Source organism: Vidua chalybeata, chromosome Z (assembly GCF_026979565.1).
Source record: "Vidua chalybeata isolate OUT-0048 chromosome Z, bVidCha1 merged haplotype, whole genome shotgun sequence".
NCBI classification, from domain to species: domain Eukaryota; kingdom Metazoa; phylum Chordata; class Aves; order Passeriformes; family Viduidae; genus Vidua; species Vidua chalybeata.
Window position 1 is genome coordinate 16,346,655 of NC_071570.1, and position 25,022 is coordinate 16,371,676.

At 39.0% G+C, this 25,022-nt stretch overlaps 1 protein-coding gene across 3 annotated transcripts in view; it reads right to left on the bottom strand.

Annotated features, from left to right (window-relative positions):
* FOCAD (focadhesin) overlaps positions 1-22,906 on the bottom strand; it is a 94,071-nt gene extending 71,165 nt beyond the window's left edge. For 2 of the 3 annotated variants that reach the window (XM_053931608.1, XM_053931610.1), the window contains exons 1-8: positions 21,657-21,684; positions 18,941-19,040; positions 18,403-18,491; positions 15,033-15,107; positions 13,174-13,328; positions 8,520-8,624; positions 3,184-3,285; positions 218-422 (exon numbers count right to left, since the gene is read on the bottom strand). In XM_053931608.1, coding sequence (XP_053787583.1) covers positions 218-422; positions 3,184-3,285; positions 8,520-8,624; positions 13,174-13,328; positions 15,033-15,107; positions 18,403-18,459 — 699 coding nt within the window. In that variant the 5' untranslated portion in view covers positions 18,460-18,491; positions 18,941-19,040; positions 21,657-21,684. Of the gene's footprint in view, positions 1-217; positions 423-3,183; positions 3,286-8,519; positions 8,625-13,173; positions 13,329-15,032; positions 15,108-18,402; positions 18,492-18,940; positions 19,041-21,656; positions 21,685-22,847 lie in introns of those variants that run through there. The other variant, XM_053931609.1, reaches the window with a different exon arrangement.
* Positions 22,907-25,022: the final 2,116 nt, after the last annotated feature.

A 25,022-nucleotide genomic window follows, 5' to 3' on the forward strand; every position in this document is an offset into this window, starting at 1 on the left:
ATTCCTATCTTAACAGGTGTATCAGATTTGAACAAATAAAGTTTTGTCTTCTACCAGAAAGAGACAGTTTGTTAGATTTATATATTATCAACAAATTGCATCTGCAAAAAATGGAAAAGAATACTATATTTGCACACTTGAAAGACAATAATAATAATACCATCTCTGTTTTTGATAATATCTGTTTGTAAAAGGTAGGGTCAGGCAACAACTGTACCTGCAAGTGTGGAATCAAATCACACATAAGTTGAAGAATCCCACATTCCAACATGGAGGGTGCTTCTAAGTGCTTTGGCCCATGAGGCTGCAGTAAGATCTTTAGTAAACCCATTCGCAGTTCAGCATATTCCCGTAACTGGGATGGTTCACAATACAGGTATCTTAGAAATGAAGCCATTATGCGAATACATGAACCCTCTGCCCTGCAGTTCAAGAAATAAGTTTGCCATGAATGCTTTCTATTGAAAGCATAACAACAAGGAAACCCAAGTAATGTGACATTTCCTGCAAAAATTCACAGGACCCAGTTAACAGAAAGGTCAATACTAAGACATTACTAAGAAGGACATTACTAAATCTCACAAAAAAAACTTGGACTTACCATAACTAAGTACTGTCATGACACCCAATAGCATAACCATACCTCAAAGTGCAATTTTTAAAAGACTCAATATGGATCTGCAGGTTACAACACTCCTAATTTTATTCTTTTCTTCCTCATCAATTCAAGAAAGTGATTTTCCTTGCTAAATGTCGTAATAGACTAATGTGCCATTCTGAAGAAGTATTTGGATAAGACTACTCAGAAATATCTTTTAAAAACACATAAAACATAATTTCAGTAAAAAGGAGCCATCTTTTACTTATCAGTTTTTGCAGAATGGTCTTAATACAATTAAGCGAAACAGGCACTGTTTTAATCAACATGGCTTCCCAGTAAAATATTATCACAGAACAAATCTTTTGGCTTGACCATGTTTGGAATACAAGCTGTCTTTGACATTACTAAAACAATCAAATAAAGCTGATGGCCAATACAGTATCAAATATAGAATAATAGAATTGTTTAGGGTCAAGTCCAACCAGCACTGCCATGCCCACTGCTAAACCATGTCAAGTGCCACATTTACAGATCTTTTTGAATACTTCCAGTGATGGTGACTCGACCACTTCCCTGGGCAGACTGTTACAATGCTTGACAAGCCCATGATGAAATTTTTCCTAATAGCCAATCTAAACCTCCCTTGATGCAACTTGAGCCTATTTACTCTCATCCTGTCACTTGTTACTTGGGAGAACAGGATGACACCCACCTGGTTTCAATCTCCTTTCAGAAAGAGAGCAATAAAGTCACCCTTCAGTCTCCTTTCCTCTGGGCTAAACATCTCCAGCTGCTCCTCATCAGATCTGTGCTCCAGACCCTTCACCAGCTCCATTGCCCTACTCTGGACTTGCTCCAGCACCTCTATGTCCTTCTTGTCATGCAGGGCCCAGAACTGGATAAAGGGTTTGAAGCACAGCCTCACCAGAGCCAAGTACATTAGTGCCAAGTGCATGGGCACTTTGCTAGTCCCGTACCTGCTGGCTACACTATTTCTGATCCAGGCCAGGATGCTATTGGCTTTCTTGGCCACATGGGCACACACTGGCTTATGTTCAGATTCTGTCAACCAACCTCAGGTCCTTTTCCTTTGTGCAATTTTCCAGCCACTCTTCCCTCAGCGTGCAGCACTCCATGGAATTGTGACCACAGTGCAGGACCCAGCATTTGGGGTTGAACCTTGCTATACTTCATACCACTGGCCTCAGCCCATAGATCCAGTCTACCCAAATCCCTCTGCAGAGCCTTCCTACCATCCTACATCAACAGGAAATCAAACCTCTGTTTTAAACAAGTTTCTACAGAAAACTTTCTGCAAAACTGTAGAAAGAATTCAGTAATAGGTCTCCATCAGCATAGCTTGTTTACATCATGCTTAGGGACACTGTTTAGTGGGGGACTTGATAGCATTAAGTTAATGGCTGGACTCCATGTTCTAAGGGCATTTCCAAACCTAAATTATTCTGTGATTCCATATTCTCAGTCTAGCACTTTACCCACAGAAACCTTGAACAAAGAGCACCAAGAGGAACATCACATACTTTCCTTTTGCACTAAGAAAAACTCCTGTTTTAATTCAAAAGAAGCCACCAGCAAAAAATCCACTGTTCACTCCATCATTTATAAACCTGAGGGGACTCTATGTGAGTCTGAGATTTAGCAGCTGAGTGAAAGAATTAACAGCATTTGAAAAACACTGTAATCAATTAAATTGAGCAAAACATACTTTTGCTTGAAAGTCTTACTGTTGATCATCTAAGCCCACCATAAATTTAAGAGATTAATTAACTTGTTTATTCACAAAGAGCAAGAGAACAGAGAAGTCAATTTCTCTGCACTATTACTCTGTTATTAGTCTTTCAGAAAACAGGAAAAAAGTGATTTTTTTAAATCTGAAAAGCATACATATAGGTGTGAAATAACTGAAAACAGTTCTCTTTGAGGATGCTACAGATTTGTTATCTTATGCTGAAACTTTATTGGACAAGTTCCTTAGCGGTAAGCATGAAGGAAAGGCTGAGATTGTTGGCTGTTGAGTATTTGGTCATTTTAACAGTGCTTTATAATAAGGCTGTGCCACTGATTTTTTTCTATCTTTTTTAATCAGAAAGATGCATTGTTTTTCAAGACTTCATCCTTTCTGTCTGATTTAATCATCTTAACTTTTCCTTCATCGTCCCATCATTTTGTATAGATAAGTTACAGCTGTATTGTATTCACTATTAATGACTAAGCAGTCAAAAATTTTACAAAGCTGATAAGCCAAATTGCATATTTAAAAAAAAATCAAATATGCTATCAGTTTTGCACCAGTTATTCTATACCCATGCAAAATTTATCTACATAGTTGATAAAAAGCTAAGAAATTGATTTTTAATTGATTATACTAGTATTTAATTATTTAATAATTATAATTTATACTATTTTAATTTGTGAAATGGTATAATTACATTTTACAAGTATCTTTCACAAAAGACAGAATTCTTACAGCTTGTTTGCCTTCAACAAAACAGTTACAGTGATACGATTCATTTCATTCTGTCTACATTTGCTAGGCTTTTTGAAATTTTTCATTCACTTACCTCTCTGGACACTGATGGAAAAATACCGTTATCTGCTGTAGTAGAACTGGCCAGCAATCAGGTCTGTTTTCTAGAACAGTGATTAATGGATGAGGAGTGCTCCTGAAAGACAAAGAAATCACATTTTTATTTATAACACAGAAAGGAAGTATGCAAAACAACTATCTAATAAGCGTGGCTGTAGAAATAGCCAGTTTAACTTCTTCCTTTTACCAACTCCCTTTACCAGCTTTGCTAGGATTGCTACACTGTCAAAAGAGGATATTTTCTCAAAACTTCTGAAACAGATTAAAATTTCTTCCAGGTGGAGGAAAACCTGGGAAGATGGGAAGCCTGAAGCACGTAACCTGTTCTGTCAGAAACAAAACCAAAGTCATTTAACTAGAGTAACTTATTGCCCAGAGTTCTGGATGCCCCATCCCTCCAGGTCAAAGACAGACTGGATGAGCCTTTGAGCAACATGGTCTAGTGGAAGGTGCCTCTGTCTGGGGACTGGGGTGCTGCAACTAGGTGATCTTTAGGGACCCTTTCAACTCAAACCATTCTATGCTGTAAGTTGAAAGGCAAACAGAGAAAGGCAGCATAAATCTGCTGCAAGCCACTACCTTCAATTTGGTTAACCATCTATCGAGCTCACAGGTCCAACAAATCTGTGCTACACACCAGTGAGACCTTAAAGGAGTTTTACCTACAGAGCAGGATGATTTCAGAGCCATCCCTTGAAGTCTTGTATCTCCAGAGACACTGCCTCAGTTTCAGACACTACAAGTGACAGTCAGATATGCCTTTTAGGAAGGATTTACAATGGTATTTCACTTACTACCATTATTTTTAAAACTTCTGAGGAGCAAAAAGCCAGAATTTCCAACGGTCTTTTTATTAGAGAAGACAATATTCACTGAGACACACTCATATCCAGTAACACTGCAATACAAAAATGGCTTCATCTTAAGCAGCACTGAACCAACCCAGCTACAACTGAAGTGAGTGACATCTGAAAGAACACCATAAAAGAATAAAAATCTAATTTTCCCTACTACCTGGCAAATTTGAAATGCATAATGTGATGGTACATTAAGGCTTTCCTTAACTAAACTAAAGAGGTAATACTTACCTACTGTAATCAGGATTTTTTAGAGTTATGCTATGCCTAGCAAAACACTGTTTATGAAAAAACACCATCTAGTAGACATATTCTTAAACTAAAAGTTTTTTTTACATTCTCAATGTTAACATTTTTTGAGTCCTAGGCAACTGACTGGTTGTGAAGATAAAAGATCAAAGAATTACATAGCCATCAGCTGATTTAAAGGCCCATCAAACTATGAAAGATGTTTGAAGAGTATTTACATACCTAATGACTCTTGTTTTCTTCGCTATATGGTTACAACACAGCTAAAAACACAGGTTTGTTTTTTTTTTTTATACTGGTTCCCACTCTGCTCGTCAAATAATTTTTCCTCTGAAAAAGTGTTTTTCTTTACAGGGAAATAAATAATCTGAAGACAAAAGTTCTTTCAGAAAGCTGGCTGATGCTATGGGCTTCTTGAAATATGTTCAGAAAACAGATGCCATCTACTAAGAACACAAACGACGCATATTACAGATCTGGCCCTCATATTTGGAGCTAGAAGCCTGTCACTTCTCACATTCATGTCTCAAAAATTTGTCAGCTTAATGTTCTTCATATGTCCACCTTCCTAGATCCTGTAAATATTTTACTGAAGTTAGCGCCTTTTACAGTCTGTGCACAAAGACTAGAAAAGCTAAGGTTACTGTTTCATTGCAGCTTTCCAAAGAGGCTAAAAAGTTGTTGCTTGTCTAGCACCTGAATCCAGCAACATCAGACTGGATCCTTATCAGACAGTAAGCTAATACTGCCCACATGCAATGCCAGGACCTTGAAAGTACATATTACTTGTAAAGACATATAGGGTTATAGCAGCTTCTTATTTCAATAACTTTGTCATATTTTAAAAATTAACCACCTTTCCTAATCAAGAGAATATGTCTCCAGTCATCGTTTAAATGCTGCAATGACACCAAAGCTAAGGGAACCATCCTAAAGTCAGCACCTGACACATCAAGTTTCAAATTAAAATGGCTTACTATTTAGGAAAAAAAAGCAAACCTTTTATTACAGATGTTGTATGTTCTGAAACTGGTCAAACTGCACTGAACTGGATTATTAAATAAATCAGCTAAGCTTTACAATAAATTATATTATAATATATTATAATATTATATTGTATTTATAATACATACAAAATATTATTAATACAATTATTAATAATAAAGCACTAAGAACTGCAAACCAAGAATGTTCCATTTGATAATGCTATTAGCAGCAAGAAAACTGGGGTGCGTAGATGCAATTTATTGTCAACAACATCTTAAGAATTGCTAGAATAGCACTGTAAAACATGCATCTTTAAATGACATTACAGCACCACTACCCTAAATTACTGCTAGTGGGTTCAGGATAAAGCAAAACACACAAGCAAACATAACGGTTACCCACTCATAATATGGAAATGTCCAGGCAAACAAAGATAAATCTTCGTGAGAGCTAACAATAAAACATACATTATTTTTAACTTTTAGGTCATCTGAACTTTTTTGTTGCATCTCTGAACAAAAGTGAGCTCCAATCTGATTTAAAGGACAAATTCAGTGACAGACTTCTTTTTCTGTATAAGGAAACAATGTCTGCAGTCAACATACCTTTCTGTGTATTAGATGTGACCCTGGCCCTTTCAGAAAGCTGGTTCTTTCAGGAACAGCACTTTATTCCATCACATATACATTTTTAAAGTATTTTGCTACCTGCTCTGAATCTTGAATTCAAAAAAGTAGCAGTTCTCTATAACTTTAAAACAGTAAAATAATGCATGGCAAATCATTAATAGTATCATAAAATACTAGTTCATAAAAAAAAGGCTAATAAAAGGCTAATAAAGGCTAATAAAAAAGGCTTTTTCATTAAAAAATCATATTCAATTTTTTATACATATCATAAACCACCTGCACTGAGAATGCTAACAGGAGCCCTTCCCAGGTCAAGATAAAGGTTTACTAAAGTTTAAGTTTACTAAAGAAAAGCAAAGACCAGAAAAGAAAGCAAGGGAAAAAAAATATTCTTTAATTTCCATCAGCAGGCAATGTGTAACCACTTTCTGTGCAGTAGGGCTTCAGTATGCGTAGCAGTTGCTTTGGAAGACAAAGACCTTAACAATAAATCCACTCCTAGCTCCTTCCTTTCAGCTTTTACTCCTGAGCACAGTGTCATACAATATGAAATATCCCTTTTGTTAGATTGGGTAAGTTATCCTGGCTATGTCCCCTCCCGAAGTCTAGACCACTCCTCCCTCATTGGCCCTTTGAGGGATGGCAATGGGCTGGAGGGATAGCACTGGTCAGCAGTGGCCAACACTGTTCTGGCTGCAGATGGCTGCTCTGGAGAAAGCTAACTCCATCCCAGGAAAATACTATATTAAAAAAATGCACAAATCTGCAACACATTCATTTTCTTCCATTTCTTTTCAGGAACTGATCATGATATTATGTCATCCCAAGAAGCTGTATTATAAAACGAATTCTATTGTCCAGAATTAACATTGGCCTAAACCATATTTATTTATTTATTATCCTGTAATACTGGTGACAATAGCAAACAATTTGAGAAAGTACTATTGCATTTTGATTCTTCATTGATCATTTCCATATGGAATACTTTTGCACAGTTGACAGCATAATATATGAACACTGTAATGGGAGATTATTGTTGGTGAGCTACTGTATACATTCTTCAATTCCTTACAAAAAGTCAGGTTTTAATGGCATTTCATGGAGCACAACTACAAAAACTGTATATAACAATGAATAGAGAGGTTGTTCTGTACACTAAAAACCAGAAGTCAGGTTTCAAAATCTCAGGGCTCTGACCCTATGTCAAGCAATCATTTCTCTTTATTAAAGTTAACTGTAACCAAAAGGGAAAACAAAAACCATATTGGCTAAATAAAAGTCTGCTTCTTATTTTAATTCTCTACTACTTTACTTTATACCATTCTGAATTACCAAATTTCACCTTCATGTATGTTATCAGTAACTTCTCTTTTAGTGAGTGTGAAAAAATGTAATAACTTTTCTTTGTTCTATTGGGCTGAGACTATTTCTTTATTCTTTCTTTATTCTAGACACATCCTACCACCCTCTTTTTCATATGAAGCCAGAATTAAATTCCTTTAACTTAGTTTCTTCTACCAGAAACTTTTAAAAAAGGTTCCAAAAGAATTCCGTCTTCGTTACTTACCTTTTCATTTAAAACTGCTCTATACAAGCAGGGATTTTGTAAAGAGAACTGATATAGCCACATGAAGGATTTCAGGAATGCAAACACATCCAGCCCACCAATAAGCCTGCTTCAGTTTCCGCACTATTTCATTTCACTCAATTAAAGACGTGATTCCTGTCTCTCAATGCATTTTAGATCCTTAAGCAATTATAGCTACAGCCTCCTACAATGATACCTCTTAACTGCATAAAAAGTAACTTGAAAAGCATTCATGACATCTACCAAGCTTTTCTGTTCTCCAGAGGCTTTTAATGTCATGGTTTCTCAAGAGATGGATGAAGTCACTAGGATGTCCTCTTCAAAGTCTGCTATTGCATGGTAAGAAGCTTTAGATAAGTATCTCTACATGCATCTTTAAGTATTTTATTTTTACATATCAATCACCTTAACAGCAAAGACATTCGGGAACTTGACTTTTATAATAAGAACAAAGCAGGAAAAACAAGTGAAAAGGAAGTGATTCAGAGCTTTAAAATAAAATACTTATTAAAAGAAATACCAGAAATAATCCAGTATTTGAATAAGTACTAGTACTTGTTTTCTCCCCCTGTCTTGTCTCCCATTGCCCCACTGCCATTGTCCCTTTCGAGTTTATGGTGGCAATCTTATCCTTGTATTAAAACTTCTTAAAACTTTAAACCAAAAAAGAAACCTCAAAAACCACAGAACCAAATCATCATTTAGGTTGAAAGGGACCTACACAGATCAACCAGTCCAACCCACATGCTCAAGAAGTCAGCTAGTAAAGGCTACCCATTATCACATCCAGTCAGGTTCTGTTATTTCTAAGGACAGAGATTCCACAATCTCTGCGGGCAACCTATGCCAGCACTTCATTACATGTACAGTGTGAACAAAGCAAAATACACAAAAAAGAGTAAGATCAAAATCCAGTATTAACTTAATCTTCTTTTTTTTTTTTCCTGGAAATCAGACAGAAAGTTATTATTGTTTCTAAATAAAGGAATGTAAAACTAACCTGATTCCATAAAGACTCCAATCAGACTTTTCTCCATCTTTTTCCAGCTGAACAGCTTGAATTTGTATTAACTTGCAAATAGCTTTTACTAAACCATGCACATTCCTGTTGACAAAAAGAACCGAGTTACCATCAAGTACGGAGCTACATTAATTGATTCGTACATAAGAGAAGGAACAAAATTGACACTCAAAATTGACACTTGAGACCTGGAACTTTACTTAAGGACACCTCTTAACATATTTCCATACTGTTCTGGGCAAGTTGTGCATTTATGTGTCTTTGTTTTCTTTTCACATAATGAGCAAAACAGCAAAGAGAATATTTGCCCATCACTTAAAACTTTTGACAGGTTGTTTCTACCATATATTACAAGAATGGTAACAACACTTTTAACTATAAAACCTTTACCATACTTGTCACCACCTGCAGACAGACTCTTTTCTATAAGGTGGTATGGCATGCCATGGAACATGTAGAGAGTCCCACAGTGGATCTCCTCACCATAAAATGCTTACTTTTATAGTTCAGATGCAGGCAAAGTTCTGTATTCTCTCTTCTGTGCTGGAAAGCATTGACCCGGATCAAAAGTGATAGAATATGCTTACATTTCTCTCTGTCTTTCAAAAATGGACCACTTATAAGATGTGCCTGCAATCTTTAAAATGACTGGCTGTTGTGACACCTGGCTCTCAAAATACTGAAATCTGACAATACAAGAAGATATTGAGGTTTGGCAAAACTCTGCTGCAAAGCACCTAACAGGAAGATGTGCCGCAGTCTTCTAAATCCCAATATAGTCAATCTAAAACACAGAAGAGGAGGAAGATTTTTGGATAGGTGTAGGGGAGAGAGAGAGAGAACAACATTTTAGCTTCTTCACTGCTAGAAAAAGCCAGTGAAATGGGAATTTGCAAATTTATTTCCCAGCTTCAACTGGGTAACTGCAGCAAGGAGGGAAAAAATGAACTATAAAATACTTGGTAAGAAAACCATCTTTCCTCTTATGAAACTTCAGTACTCCTGGTCCTAATTCCCAAGCAGGAAGTGGGGAGAGAAGAGATGTTTTAGGTTTTGCAATCATCTCTTAAACGCAAGCAGCACAAAGGTATGTCATATTGCAAGGATTTCCATTCCATTTCCCATCTCCTACAGGCATGGATGCTCAGTAATAAAAACATTCTGAAAACGTGCCACACAAAAATCCTTCTGACAGTGTCTTTAAGATTACAATAATTAATTGTTTCACAGGTTTTTCAGTAGATTGGTTATTTATCCTTGTTCATTACTGAACACAGGCAGTGTTTTCCCACCATCATCTAAACAGAATGCTGAAAACCAATCCTAAAAATATGTGAAAACACACATTCATGTATCTAAGTATGTAAACATATTTCCTATATATGCATAAACACACAAACATGCATGTGAATATGATGTTCCATGAAGTTTAAACACTTAAGTCAACAAAGGAAACACTTAAGAGCCAGTTACAGTACAATAATATATACAATGAGAAGGTATTGTGAAGTTAACTCACAAGTTAACCCACAAGTTAACTCAGAAAAACATGAGATCTTCATCTCTGCCAAAACAAAATACCTTTTCTAGTGTACAAGATTTGATAAACCTGACAAAATATAATCCAGCAGGTACACTTAGCCTCTGCAAAATTCATTGTAACAGAAAAGAAGCAAGAATGCAACATGAGTAGTCTTTGCCAACAAAATATACACCTAACTCCATTCAGCATTGAAAGTGCTCAGTGGTTGCAAATGCCTTTCTGTTAGCCGCCACTGGCTGCGAATTTTTGTTTTAGCAACACTGTGTACCAAGCACTGCAAAGCCACACAGATGAAAATTTGGCAGGGAATAGGATGATGGACTGCAGACTACAATTCTAAGGCAAGGTAAAAAAAAGTACTAGCACTGAAAAGAGTCAATCTGAAATTGTCAGTTTAATGAGCTCCTGAGGCTACAAACATTTTAAACCACGGACTTCTGTGGTTAGGCAACACAAACCCTGCTTTCAAATCCATAGTGTATGCAGTTTCATTTGTAGCAGCTTGAGGGAGGAGGGGGTGGCAGTGGGAAAGAAGCCAAAAATACATAAAAGGTTACTACATATTTTGCCAGCATTTAGTATAGCAATCAGTCATGTGTTGGCTTTACACATGAAAAAAAAAATTTAAGAAGTTTCAAATAGTGTAGAAGTGGGGCAGATTGTAGTCTCTTCAATATTTAACTCTGAATTTGTTTTTAAGGTTAACTTAACTCTAAATATCCCATTTTATAATTTTTATTTTCTGAAGTACAAGGCTGTATTAATATTTCATAACCGTATAAACTGTTGATACTGTAACAAATCCTCAGGTGAACAGCAAATTCAAATTTCTTAGTTTGCAAGCCACAGCTGATGCTTTTTCCCTGGTCCTAGAATTATGGGCCAGACATGATTAAAGCATAAAAGGGTTTTTATCTTGGTATTTAATAAGGATCCTTAGGTGCAACAATTCATCAAGGTGGAAAACACTGAAATGCACATGTATATAATTTCACAGACCTTGCAAATCAATATATTTGACAAAGACTCCCCAATGAGGAGCTGAAATGAATGGCACGATATCTCCCCATTCTAAAGTATTGCCCCCGCAAGATGAGCTTGAGCATAGTTTACAAAATACGTTCTAGAAAGAGCCTTGGTCTTTCAAGATAACGTGAGGCTTTCTGGCTCCAAGCTGTGAGGCCAGGGCATGTTTGGTTTTCTGGCCTAGCAGAATACCAGAACTTAAGCTAAGATACCAAAACAAAGAATTTCAACTATGGATGATAAGAATACTGAGAACACATAAAAGGTATATAAAAAGAAAACACAAAAAATCATGATGGCATCACAGCTAATAAAACTTTTACTCCACCTTATGCCACAGGACTCAGGTTCTCACAGTCTTATCACCGGTACTTTTACTTATCTGTTATACTTACATAGAATCCTCCCTTAACCCCAAAATGCCCCAAAACTTCATCATTTGGAGGACAGTGGTTTGCAGAGATTACCCATACTATAAAAATATATTTACAAAATCTCTTCTAGGAAACCGTAGTCATTTATAGCAAACACAGCACAGAATTAGCATGAGCACAGCAAGACTCTAGCTGTAAACAAGCAAGTCACAAGGTTAGAAAAAGTTCACATTTCATTCAGACTGAATATGAGAAACCTTAGCATAAGGCAAAACTGATTATGTGAAGATGAGAAGCAATGAAGAACATATCTTGAATAGCATGGTTCTTGCAGCCTCTCTGCTGAGTCTACTAGCATAACATATCTCATACATAACTCTAAATAGCTGGTTTGGCTAAAAACAACACTACCAGTCTCTAGCAAGAGAATTACACAATTTGGTGCAGAAATCCACTTAGCAGTCAAAAGGGAACTTAATAAAGTTGGTAAATTTCTCCCCAGTCTCCCCAAGGTTGGAAATCTCTCCCCAGTCATCATTTGATTTCCTATTTCTAAATGTTATGCACAGTGCCTCTTTCCCTCGCATTTTCTCGGTATGTTGGACAGGCAGTCTAGGTCAAAAGACCACTACAAGATGTAAGCATTCTATTTCCAGAATTGTGTAGGAGGAAGTAGCTTTCCTAGAGATTTCCTTCTCAGCAGACAAGGAAACAAACTGCAGCATTCCTAATCCCAACACAGATTCTTATGGTGACTTTATCTGAGCAATCAGTTTTTTGAGAGACTGATGAAGTTATTTCCCTCTGTGCTGGTTTTGGCTGGGATAGGGTTAATTCTCTTCACAGGTCCTGGTATGGAGCTGTGTTTAAGATTTGTGTTGAACACAGGTTGATTATATAGAGATGCTTTTGTTATTGCATACACACAGCCTTTTCTGCTTTTCATGCCACACAGGGCAAGAAGTTCGGGGTGCTTGGCAGGTTGGGAGAAGACAGAGCCAAAATGGGTGACCCCAACTGACCAAAGGAACATTCCAGACCATATGACATCATGCTCAGTATATAAAATTGAGGGAAAGAGGAGGGGGTGTTTGGAATTATGGCATTTATTTCCCAAGTCACCATTACGTGTGATGGGGCCCTGCTCTCTTACAGACGGCTGAACACCCGCTTGCCCATGGGATGCAGTGAATTAATTTCTTGGTTTTGTTTGCTTATGTGCACAGCTTTCACTTTTCCTTAATTCAACTCACAAGTTTTCTACTTTTTACCCTCTCCCTAATCCTACTGGTGGGGAAGTGAGTGAGCAGCTGCGTGAGACCTGGCTGCTGCCTGAGGTTAAACCACAACATATTCCCCATAATGGAAATTGCTGCGGTAAGGGCAACAAAACTAAGCAGTTCATTGACTTCTGAGGTTCCACAGTTCAAAGTTCAGAGCACTAGCCTGAACTACTAACAATTTCAGCTTACATCCATAGAATACTCTAAGAGTTTTTATGTCAGACCCACAATGTCACATAGCAAAGGTGAAAGCAATATCCTTCAGCAGAGTGGCAGGGCAGTAGCAGTCCTTAATGCCATGGTGTATCTGAAGATACTGACACAGAACTTCTTTTCTTCCTCTGTATTTGTAAGGGAAAAGCAATGGCTGATAACCAGCTGACAAAAATTAGGCAACCAAACACTACCTTGCTGAGGGAATTAGGTTAAGAGCTCCATGAAGAACATAGTCAAGCTCAGCATGTTTCTCCACCACAAGTGCTACCAAGCCCTCACAGCAGGCTGTTCGCAAGGCAACATTCTCACTGCAGCACTTCTCCCAAAGCAGGTTCAGAGCAGGAGTCTGAAGGCAAAAGTATGGGACACAAGTAATGAGAATGATCACACTGATTTATCTTCATTCATCTCAAACACACTGTTAAATACAAACCAGCTCAATTGCTTCTCCTGAAGCCTTAGAGAGCTGGGATACATATTCTATTCCTAAGAAAGTCAGGACAAAACATCAAAGAAAAGTCAGGAAAAGCAGGGACAGCTCCCACTTTCTTTCCCTCTGCTGTCTAGGCCCATGGTAGGGCATAACACTTACTGTCTCTGACAAAAAGGTAATGCAGATGAATTTTTCTGCTGTGCCTATGCAGATAGAATAATGGAATGGATTGTGTTGGAAGTGACCATAAAGACCATCTACTTCCAAGTCTGGGACATGGGAAGGGATGCCACTCACTGTCAGGTTGCCCAGGTTCCCATCCAACCTGACCTTGAACACATCCAGGGATAGGGCACCCACAGGCAGGTTATCATCAGTTTCCTGATTTAGAAAATAAGGATGCAATTGGAGACAATTCAGAAACTGCCATGAAAAGCTGTGTTTACACGAAGGTGTAGCACAGACAGCTAAAGACAGGCATACAAAGGGCTACCCAAAAGTAAGTCACCTTTACTAAACACATTAAGTTCTATTTGCTAGTAAGCATGAAGATTTGGCAGTAACCATCAAAGCTGCTGCTGGTTTCCATGGTAAATTAGTATTCTCAGATTAGTTTGCTGACTTTGTGACTTTCAACTGGAGAACAAGGAAGGTTTTAAAACAACCAACACTGCAAAACACTCTTGAGTATAAAGGGAGTCTGCAATGTCCAACCAGCACAATCTTTTGCTTCCTAGCATATTAGAATGTGTTGCTGTATTTCAGTCTAATACCTTCATATTAGCAGCATTAAGGGGAAAATATCAGCTTGTAGTTCAAAATCAGAACATAATTTGGGGACTTGATTATGATCGGGACTGTGAAAGTGCTTCTGTTAGATAAACTACACACTTCCAATACTCCCTCACATCAAAACGTAGCACTTTCCAGGTTTGGATATGTTAGGGTGAAGTCCCCAGACTGTGGAATAAAAATCGACAGATCAATTTCTGTTCATTTCTAGACACGTCAGCTTTTGGGGAGAAAAACCAGAATAACAAATCCTAACTAACAGCTTTCCCATTTGCTGTGACACTTGCAATTGCCAACATTTTACATACCTCTCTGTTAACAAGACATGCACTTAAGTGAGCTTGACTCATTTAAAATGCAAATGCTAAGTATGCCTTTACATCCTGCTCCCTCCTGAAGAAACACAAGGTCTACTTATCTGATATGAAATATAACACCAATGCAGGTATGTAAAATGCCATACTTCTTGAAATTTTTATAGCAATGTAAACTAATTTCCAACTCAAGAGACAATGTCCCGGTCATTGTATTTCACTCTCAGTAACATAACTAAATTAAACTCTCTTGAACTGAACATATATAGGAATATAGGTATTCTGCAGGATTAAGGCTTCTGCCATTAAGTCTTGTAATGGAAGTAAAACTGCTCTTCTGATGCCAGAGTTTAACTGTTTCTGTATGCCCAAATACATATTGATAACTACCTTATTTACTTCTAGAATTGTATTAAAATGACACAGTGGAAAATGGGAAAACCTAGAAAAAGCACATGGAATAAACAGATAAGGATGAGAGAGGAGACAAAAGTGAAAAAACGCCACAGACCTGGTCAGAAGCCTGTCTGATCTTCTTTGAAGAAACTTTTTCTTTCAGTACTGCAGCAATTAGATGGCTCACTGCCTAAAGAGAAAAAGAAACAAAAAACACACACAGATGCATTAAAAGAAATTAAATGAAAATAAATAAAAAGCACATATGTGATTTTTAACTTCTCCATTAAGAAGTCTTTACAATGCTGCTATATATGATCATTTTATTATGATTGAAATATCAACCTTATGGATGTTGAAGCTGAAATATGCTTTAGGGTCAAAAATTTCCATAATGTTGATAAACTCACTTTTACTGTTAGGCTGAGGCACAAAAGAAATAAACTTCCACAGGGCTTCACGTAAGTCCAAAGGCCTCTTTTAACAGGTACATAGGTATTTAGGAATTGCAGATATTTTGATGCAACAACTTCAATAAACTTTATACCTCCACTGCTGCACAGATGTCCATGTCCTTAAAAGCACTAGTAATTACTAAATCCTGTACTATATAGGGAAGCAAAAGCAAGAGAGGAAGCAGAACACTGCACATCTAAGCAAATTGCCCAAATTTTTGCACCACACGTTTTGCCTTAAGCAATTTGCATATACCCTTATCACAGCTCCTACCAGAAGTATTTCATTTACTTTAAACAGGGAATTTGACATTAGTATTATTCCTCATTAAGCTATTCCATGGCAGAAATAATTAACAAGTTTTAAATTGTCAAGGTCTTCAAAACAAAAAGTTTCAGCTCCCCAAAACAGCCCAGGTTTATTCTTTTGAGGTAAAGATTAAGTTTCTCATTCTATTTTAGTAGAAGTCTGATTTCCTCAAACTGTCTTTCAAAAGCTAAATGTGAATTGAAATACACTCAAAGGCGTCAGGTTGTTTGAATCTAGCCTTTTGTTTTCTGACTCATCTATGATGTCATACTCTGTCTTGCTTCATAATTACTGATACCATTACACAGAAAAGCCATTTTGTGAAAGACGAAAAGACATGTTTTCATAGTAACAGCACAAAAATGTTTCAGACTATCAATGCGCCCAGAACAGCTGCTGCATCTACTCTTCGCTGCTAATGACAGATCATTACTTTTGGAAAAAGTAAACTAGACCAGCAAGGAATAAAAAGTGGCATTTCAGTTTTGTTAGTATATAAAAAGACAGGAACAGACTATTTTCAATGTTTCAAGGCTCCTTTCTCCTTTCAAGATTTACTTCCACTTCAGTCATGCACTAGTTGCTAACCTGTCATAACAAACTGAAATAAGAACTTACATTTCTTGCAAAGACAGCACCTGAAACACTCCTAGACTACAAGGACTATGCTTTTCACAAGTAAGGAAATGTACTCTAACACATTTGTCTTAAAAATACAAGTTATTTGGAAATCTTACTCTTGAGGAAACAGAAGGAGAAAATAGGACCAAGTCAGTCATTTATCTCTGGTTACAACTAATCCATCACAGGAGCAACAGTGTGCTCCCCAGGCAGATCAGATCTCTTTCAGTGCACTTACAAGGGAAGCCTACATTACCTTTTCTTTTTCCTGCTTAAAAGGACCTTCAGAAGTTAATTCACACCTACATCCTTAAGACACTTCTGTTACACAGGAAAAGGGGCTTATCAATAGAAACTTGGCTTTTGCAGTGACCTAGCTATACAGAAAAGTTGTCGGTGTTGAGCAGGACAGGAACAGAAGGACTCCAAGTTAGAAGGCAAGGAATGAAACTGATTTATTTCAAATGCACCGCTCTATATATAGAGAACATCATGCGGATTCATTTCACTGGTCTTAAAGTAAAAACATCTCACACCATTGGTGTGCAGTGAATGATGCAAGGTAGCAGAACACATCTATAAACAATGTGTACAACAAAAGATATTAGAGAATTATTTACATTCTTTCCCAACTGTTTCCCAGGCTCTCGCCTGGTTAGAAAAACCTCTTTCTCTCTGACTGAACTGAGAATATCCATAGAAAAGTCAAAATGCAGATTAGCCCCCTGCATTCCTAGAACTTGATTAAACAGTAAAACTTCATGACCTACAAATCTGTGCTTAAGTTCCTCACTTTTCTGATTGTGTGTAGACTACACACTATGCAGAGCAGATATTTTGGTTGGTTCCAGAAAGAGAAGACATCTCTCATGAAGTTGAATCCTGACCTGATTATAGTTTGAAGATTGCAGAATGCTTCCCAGAATACAAGTGGAAACTATCAAAACAGCCCAACAGGTCAAAATCAACCAAAGCACATTAGTAGATTAATGATGTGCAGCTGTAATAATGAGCCAAGATATTTAAGCAGTACAACAGTGTACCACAGGGACATTCTGCACTAACGAAAAATTAACTGCTTTGAAGATGCTGAGTCCTATTCAACAAGGCTAATGGTACAAACTCATCTGCAGTGCAAGACTGTTTACTAGACCTTAGATGAACTCCAGCTTTCAGGAACATGGATTTCTCTCCCAAATGCTAAATTGATGACAAGTGGACTTGGATCTCTCTTTCAAACCTAATTACTGTTAAACCAAGGTGAACTGACTGAAATGAAGAGGCAAGAGAGACACCAGGTTGCACAGACTGTATTCTGATCAACTTATTTCACCAAACAAATAGGTACATATTTAATCCTAAATTCAAAACACGATGAGGAAGAAAACAGGGAAATTAGCAATGAACTTACAGCCAGAGAGATACATTTTTAACACTGAAAGGAGAAATTACCAGAGTAAAGAACATGTATGTTTTAACCAGAGACTATTACTACTATTACTCTTTCCTGTCCATTAAACATACTATGATAAACACTTTTTGTACATTATAATTTCAGGTAAAAACAATGAGGAGCAAATGAGTGGATCAGAAAATAAAGTGGGTTGAGCTGAGCTGCATACAGTTATCCCTTGATGACAGACAAGACTGCAGTAGTTCCTCAGCTCTCACCACCAAGGAAGAAACAGAGCAGTTATATTACAAAGTATTACAAAGTATTCTATTCAGCTGTAATAATACAAAATAATAGACTATAATAATACTTCTGTTACAGAAGTATTACAAAGTATTTCAGCCCCACAGGCAGCATCTGGTAATTCCTGGCTTCTTGAGATCACAAGGTCACTAAAAACCACTTGGCCACACTCCAACCTTCCAGTCATGGAAAGTTTCTGATTTTCCTGAAGAGACTTTATAATGATGAGCAATTATGTCCATGTTTCAATTACACAGAGAGGGCAATTAGGATTTGATTGCGATTTAAGAATACTCTGTTTCTCTGGTTTTCTGACTTTGGAAAAAAAACATATAAGCAGCAACTGTTGGAACAAACATTTCCACAAACAACTTGATTTGTTCTAATGCTTTTAAAAAATTACCTGTGACTGAACAACTGCATTAGGAAATTCAAATCGCTTCTTGATGTCATCCAACATTTTGGCTCTGTCATATGACACTAGATTTCACTCTGCAAGACAGATTCAAAAAATATACTTAGGACTAGGAAGGACAGTATGCTATTTTTTACACCCTCCCCATCCCCCTCCAGATTTATGCTGTATTTAACAACAGATTCAAGCATTAAAGCATTTTATTCTCCCTCTGAAGTCTACCATATTACCTTGTCTTTTGGGCTTGAACCCAAGAAATGGTGAATACTCATTGGTCCTGCACAAAGAATGGGTTACAGACATTTCTTAAAGCTGCAACAAATATACCATTCCATATGGCACAGCATATGTGTACTCTGAGAGCATGTATTCTTGAGAGCATTTTAAGTATATTTCATTGAATTGAAAATGAGACAGATCAAAAGGATTATTCACAGTCTCACAAACATGATTTAAAATGCAATATTATCCACAAACTTTCCATCATTTCATGCAAAATCAGAAGTAAAACAAATAAAAGACCAACCTGTGAGACTGCAAATGGTAATTGTAGTTAGGGTCTGGAACACTTGCAGTGAAAACCTCTGTAAGTTGGAATATACAGGTACTCACAAGGACATAAGAACCTACATTAAAGAGAAATCAGATGTCAGTTTTTGGCACACCAATGAAACTGATGGCCACTGCAAATACTCAAATATTTCAGTTTACTATAAACTCACCTCCAGTCCCTTGGGATGGCTTTCTCAAAAAAGCAAAAAAAGCTAGTATTTGTTGAAAACCTAAGTGTAATCCTTTGCAATAAGCACTGAGGAAATATATACATGCAAAATACTCAAACTCCAAGACATGTTATCAGTTTGAAACACTCAGAATCTTACCACTGACTTTAAAAAAAAGATGGAATTAAAGCCTGGATACAAGCAACGTAGCATGTACCACAAAAAAATACCATTTGTGGAAGGAAAACTCAAAATTAATACCTACATTAATAGATCAGTGAATACAAATTCCTTGCAGTTAAGCAGTGAGGTACTCCCATACACTTGTGGATTACATGTCTGAAAGTGCAGGAGAAAAAAAACAACACTGATGCTGGTATGGGAATGTATAATTTTAGAATAGATATTATGGCATTTTGAGACAATAAGTGATGTATAATAAATCAACACACATTAAACTAGAGCTGATATGTAGCTTTAAAAAAAATATATTGCTACAGCAAACAATTCCAGACATACCTAGATTTGTTGAGCATGGCTAATAACTCCAGTGGATCTAGATGTATCAGTCTATCTGTAGATATAAACCCAAGCCCCCTCAGTTCTACCCAATAAGCAGCAAAATGAGGTAAGGTCCCTTCCTGGACAGTTTTGACATGAACACACTGGAATTATATTGTATCTCTCATCAGATAATTTTTTTTACCTACATTAAAAGGAAAAACTACTACAGAGAAACATAACAAGCACAGAACATACTTTCCATGTAAGCACAAATCAGCTATTCCACACAGACTAGAAGTCTGTTACCCTTGCATCAGACATAAATCCTAAATTTCTATCAATCTAAACTAAACAGCTACAGCATAGTTACAATGTAACAGCTATATCACTGCACTTAAACACTAAACAGTTCCTCGGTCTTCAGCATTCACCCTTAGCAAAGGTAACTGTGTATCCACATGGAATGACCCTAAAGTTTACAGGACACATGGATAATCAAGACTAGCAGAGGCCTAAAGATGCTTTTTGTTCAACCTCCCATTCAGAGGAAGTTCAGACATGTAAACAGACAGGTTGCTCAAGGCTTTGCCTCAGTTTGGGTTTGAAACCTCCCAAAACTGGGGAAGGCACCATTTTACTGAGCTGTCCTCATCAACAAAAGCTTTCTCTCAATCACTAGTCTTTAGCTCTTTTTTCCATTAACTCCTGTGAAGCGCCTGGTTATGCCTTCTTTCATCCCCCTCCCATCAGCGCCAGGGCTGCTACTGGCTACCACTGTTCAGCTGACCCTCTTCCCAGCTGAACAGTCCTTGAAACCACAGCCTCTCCTCACAGGGAAAGGGCTCCAGCCCCATTATCTCCATATTCTCTGCTGAATTCTGTCCCTATGGTCACTGTCTCTCCCTGCACAAGGATCCAGAACTGGACATGTCAATCTAAGGTGTGCTGAGCAGCGGCAGACAAATCTCACCCTAACAGAGCTCTGTCACACATCCTAGGGCAATGCCTGCCAGGGCCTATGGCCACCCCGCAGAACTGCTCCCCAGCCCAACTGTAAGTGGTGGGCCAAGACAGGGCATTTGTGATTGCTGAAATTCCTGAGGTTTCCATCACCTATTCCTCTAGTCCATACAGAGGGCAGCCCTGCCAGCAGGCACATATCCTACCTCTGACATGAACAGGGGGGGAGACAGTGTTGAAAGCCTTGTTCAAGAGGAGGTAAATGACACCTACTCTTCCACTCAACTCCACAATTATTATTTATTAAAGGCAATCATGTGTGTCAGGCATAATTTTTCCTTGGTAAATCCATACCCATGTGTATTATTTCTAGTAAGAATCATTGAATCGGACAGTTTAAGAACAAAGATTTACAGAGCTCATCTAATCCAATCCTCTCATCAAAAACCCTCCTCTCTACCAAATACAGTGGAGTCCTGAAAAACCACAAGGGTGGAACTGGTGGAGTCACCCTCCCTGGAAATGTTCAAGAAATGACTGGATGTGGGATTCTGGGCTATTGTTTAGCTGAAATAGTTAAATGCTGGACTTGATGATCTTGAAGGTCTTTTCCAGCCTCCACGATTCTATGATTGTGGGTCCCTTCCACCTCAGGACATTCTATAATACACCATCAACCACACACATAAAAAACCATCCACCCCAAAAAGCCCACCGAACACACACACAGACATGCAAGATAAAGAAAGAAAAAACAAGGTATTGGAAAGGGACCTTGGCTCGCTTACCCAACTTAGTCAATGTAAGTGATTAAGCATCTATGTAGCCTTAAGCTTGACTTACTGCAAGATAGCCACAAAGTTGTTCTATCACTGCCCCACAACTGGAAAAGGGGCAAAAATATGATTAAGGGCTTATGACATAATGACAGGAAGATCACTCATTAATTACTGTTATGAGGAAAACTGACTCAAGCCAAGGAAATTTATTTTCACCAATGAAAACTGAATAGAATAGTAAGAAATAAAAAAAAAAAAAAACCACACTCCCCCCCACCTTTCCTTCCTTCTGAGATCAACTTCACACACTACCAACTTCTCTACCTCTTCCCCCTAAATGGAGTAGGGGGTCAGGAAATGAGGTCGCAGTCACTTTTCCCAGCTCCAGCATGGGATCCCAAACACAGTCTGCAGTTCTTCATTAACTGTTCCAGCGTAGGTCCCTTCTATGGCGTACAGTTTTTCAGGAACAGACTGCTCAAGTGTGGATCCTAATTCTTGCCAGAAAATCTATTTCAGCAGGGGTTCCTGTCTCCATGGTCCCACTGGTCCTTTCAGAAGCCTGTTCCAGCATGGCCTCCTCTCCATGGAGTCACAGCCCCCTTTGGGCATCCAACCAGTCTGGCATGGGGCTCTCCACTGGCTGCAGGTGGACACCTGCTTCACCACGGATTTCCATGGGCTGCAAGACACGTACTACTTTACCACGATCCTCACCACGAGCTGCAGAGCAGTCTCTGCTCCAGCACCTGGAGTGTCTCCTCTCCCTCCTTCAGCACCTTGGTGTTTGCAGGGCTGCTTCTCTCATGTTCTCACTTCTCTCCTTGGGCTGCTGTAGTGTAGCAGTTTTTCACCTTCTTAAAACTTGTTATCGCCGAGGTGCTGCCACCATCACTGATGGGCTTGGCCCTGGCCAGTGGCAGATCCATTTGGAGTCGGCTGGCATTGGCTCTATCAGACATGAGGAAAGGTTCTGGCAGCTTCTCCCAGAGGCCACCCTTGTAACCCTTCCACTACCACATCCTTGCCACGCAAATCTAATAAAGCATCCCAATGCTAAGACGGACAAGCATTGCAAATTCAAGTGAACCAGAGAAAGGCTTTCACAGCCTTAAACCTTCGGATCTGGTCCAGTACTTCAAAAGAAACTCTGTCAAGGTAAGTTAAGCTCCGTAACAGAAAATGACCACATTTTCCGTCTGTGGTCTCAGAGCCTTTGGCTCCTTTACAAGGACTCTCGATTCAAACTGTTGTTCCTACCAATCCAGGAGTGAGAATACCTGCACACATCCTCACCGCTTGCGTGCGATATAGGCAAACGTCTCAGAGCGACCAGCTATAAATAAAAACGTAAAACAAACAACAGCCCCTCACACACGGCAGTAGCGGCAGCTGCCTTTACTTCGCTGCCGTCCTGACGCCGCGGATCGCTCCCGCCGCCCGCCCCGCTCTCCCCCGGGCCCCTCACCTCGGCCAGGCCGGGCTGGGCCGCGCTCGCTGCGCCCCCGGCACGGCCGCGCCGCCGCCCGGAACCGGCTACGCACAGCGCGCATGCGCGACGCCTGGCGCAGGCGCGGCGGCGGCGGCGTTGGAGGGGCGGCGTTGCCCGGTCTCGCGGGGCAGGGCGGGGACCCGGTGGTGGGACGCAGGTCTTTAGCTTGGAAATTACCGCAGAGCGAGTGCCGTCTGCCTCCTAAATGCTTTGGCACGCAGTCATCAGCCAGCTGCAGGGACATCAGGAAGAGGATGTGAAGAATGAATTATGTTCTCTGGTTGCTGCTTGTTGCCACGCAATCACAGAATTACTTCGGTTGGAAAACACCTCAAAGAACATCGAGGGTGCAGCTCTCTCAAAGACAAAAGAAGAGTTTAAACCCAGTTCTGATGTAGTTTGGTAACTGCTGTGCTACTAACTGGTAACCACACATCTGTATGTATATTTTGTATTCTCAGTTAAGGTTGTTAGTTAATACAGATCAGCACTTCTCTTCACTAACATCAAAGCAATGCACACCTTCTGCGAGGCATGTATAACATAAGAATGCCTCTCAGAGAAACTATCTTTAGAAAAATTCACAAATATTTTGAAAGGAATTTGTTTGAAAATGGTTAGGTTATTCTCTAAGGTTAGATTATTCTCTCTCAAGGTTATCTTCTCTGAGTTGGTTTGAGCTGAAAGTAGTGGAATGCTGACAAATAAGAAACAAAAGTAAATGTAGATAAGTCTGTCTAGTATTTCTTCAGTTTTTCCATTTAAAAAGATAAGGAGTATATTGTATTCAGTTTCACCAGCTAAAGCCGTAGGCAGTTTATGGTATCCAAAGAGCTCTGCCACTGCATGCATTGAATTGATGGAAACACATGCACTCCCACTTCCAAGAGGCACTAAAAGCCCAGAAGTGACTCACTGTGTTCTCTTGAGCTGCCTGCAGCTGCAGGTGTACAATTCAAAGGGACGATCAATCAGATCCCAGAGAACATGCGGACGGCTTGCTTTATCAGTGACCTCTCTGCAGCAACTGTTTTCAAGCAGCACAAACAAGTATTTGTGACATGGCTTTTGGCTCAGTACACTCAGGCCAAGATGGGCTCCCATGTCTGCCTGCTGCTGAAGTATCATAAGACAAGGAAAGAGGACCTGTAGGAGCTTTCATAAGGATGTAATTCAGTTCATCTCTAGGTGATCGTAGGTGGTGACCTGAATCCAAAGGCGGTGTTCAGTCTCCTCTGCCCATTCCATGCTTTCTGCTTCATCTAAGAACATCTCGCTATTGACTGGTTGGTTTGTTGACATTTTGTGATTAGTAGTCAGCTATGAAGGGCCATCACTCCACCCATGCAGAGCTTCCATGGACTTCAAGGCAAATCCAGTGTGAGAAAAAAGTCCCTGACTTGCATCCTCACAGGCTATTGAGATGAATTAGAGTGGAAATTGCTTAACTCTTGCCAGAGAGAACTCTGCAGTTCACAAGATTAGGCTTGAAATGCCATACTGAACTTTATCCTGTAGGAGTTCATAGATAAAAACTCCCTTTGTATTAGTGCAAGCAAGGCCTGTGGCATTTTTTGACTGCCTGTACAGCACTTTTCCTTTTATAATTGCCAGGTTGCAGAGCTTGCCTGACAGGTGAAGTATATCTCAGTAGCATGCCATCCAGGGAAACTTCTCCAGCTGTGTATTAGCTTCATGTTGTGCCCTAGACGTGGAAGCTTTAGTTATGAGTACAGTTCCAAGTCTGCTACTGCCCAAATGAGCATTAGCCAAAATGGCTTTCAATTTGATGCAAATTGCAATGGGATCTCTTGAGATTAAAGGAGCACATAGTAATTTATTTTGATGCAGACCATTCTGAGCCTGTTGATTCTGTGAAGCATCTTGCTTTTACAAGAAGCTCACCAGAGGTTTAATGCTTGGTGTGAGAATATCAGGAGTATCACAACCATTCTATGAATGTGATGTGTAATCGCTAGCACTGTTCCTAAACCCTGAGCTTTGTGCAGGTCATCTAAGGACACTGAGGCATGAGAACACTGAGCGTATGTAACGGAATGCTCTTACAAAGGGCTCTTGGTAGCTCCAGAGACTCAGCTGTGGTTTGAGACAAAAGGAACCCATCTCATCTTCGTGGAACCATTTACTGTC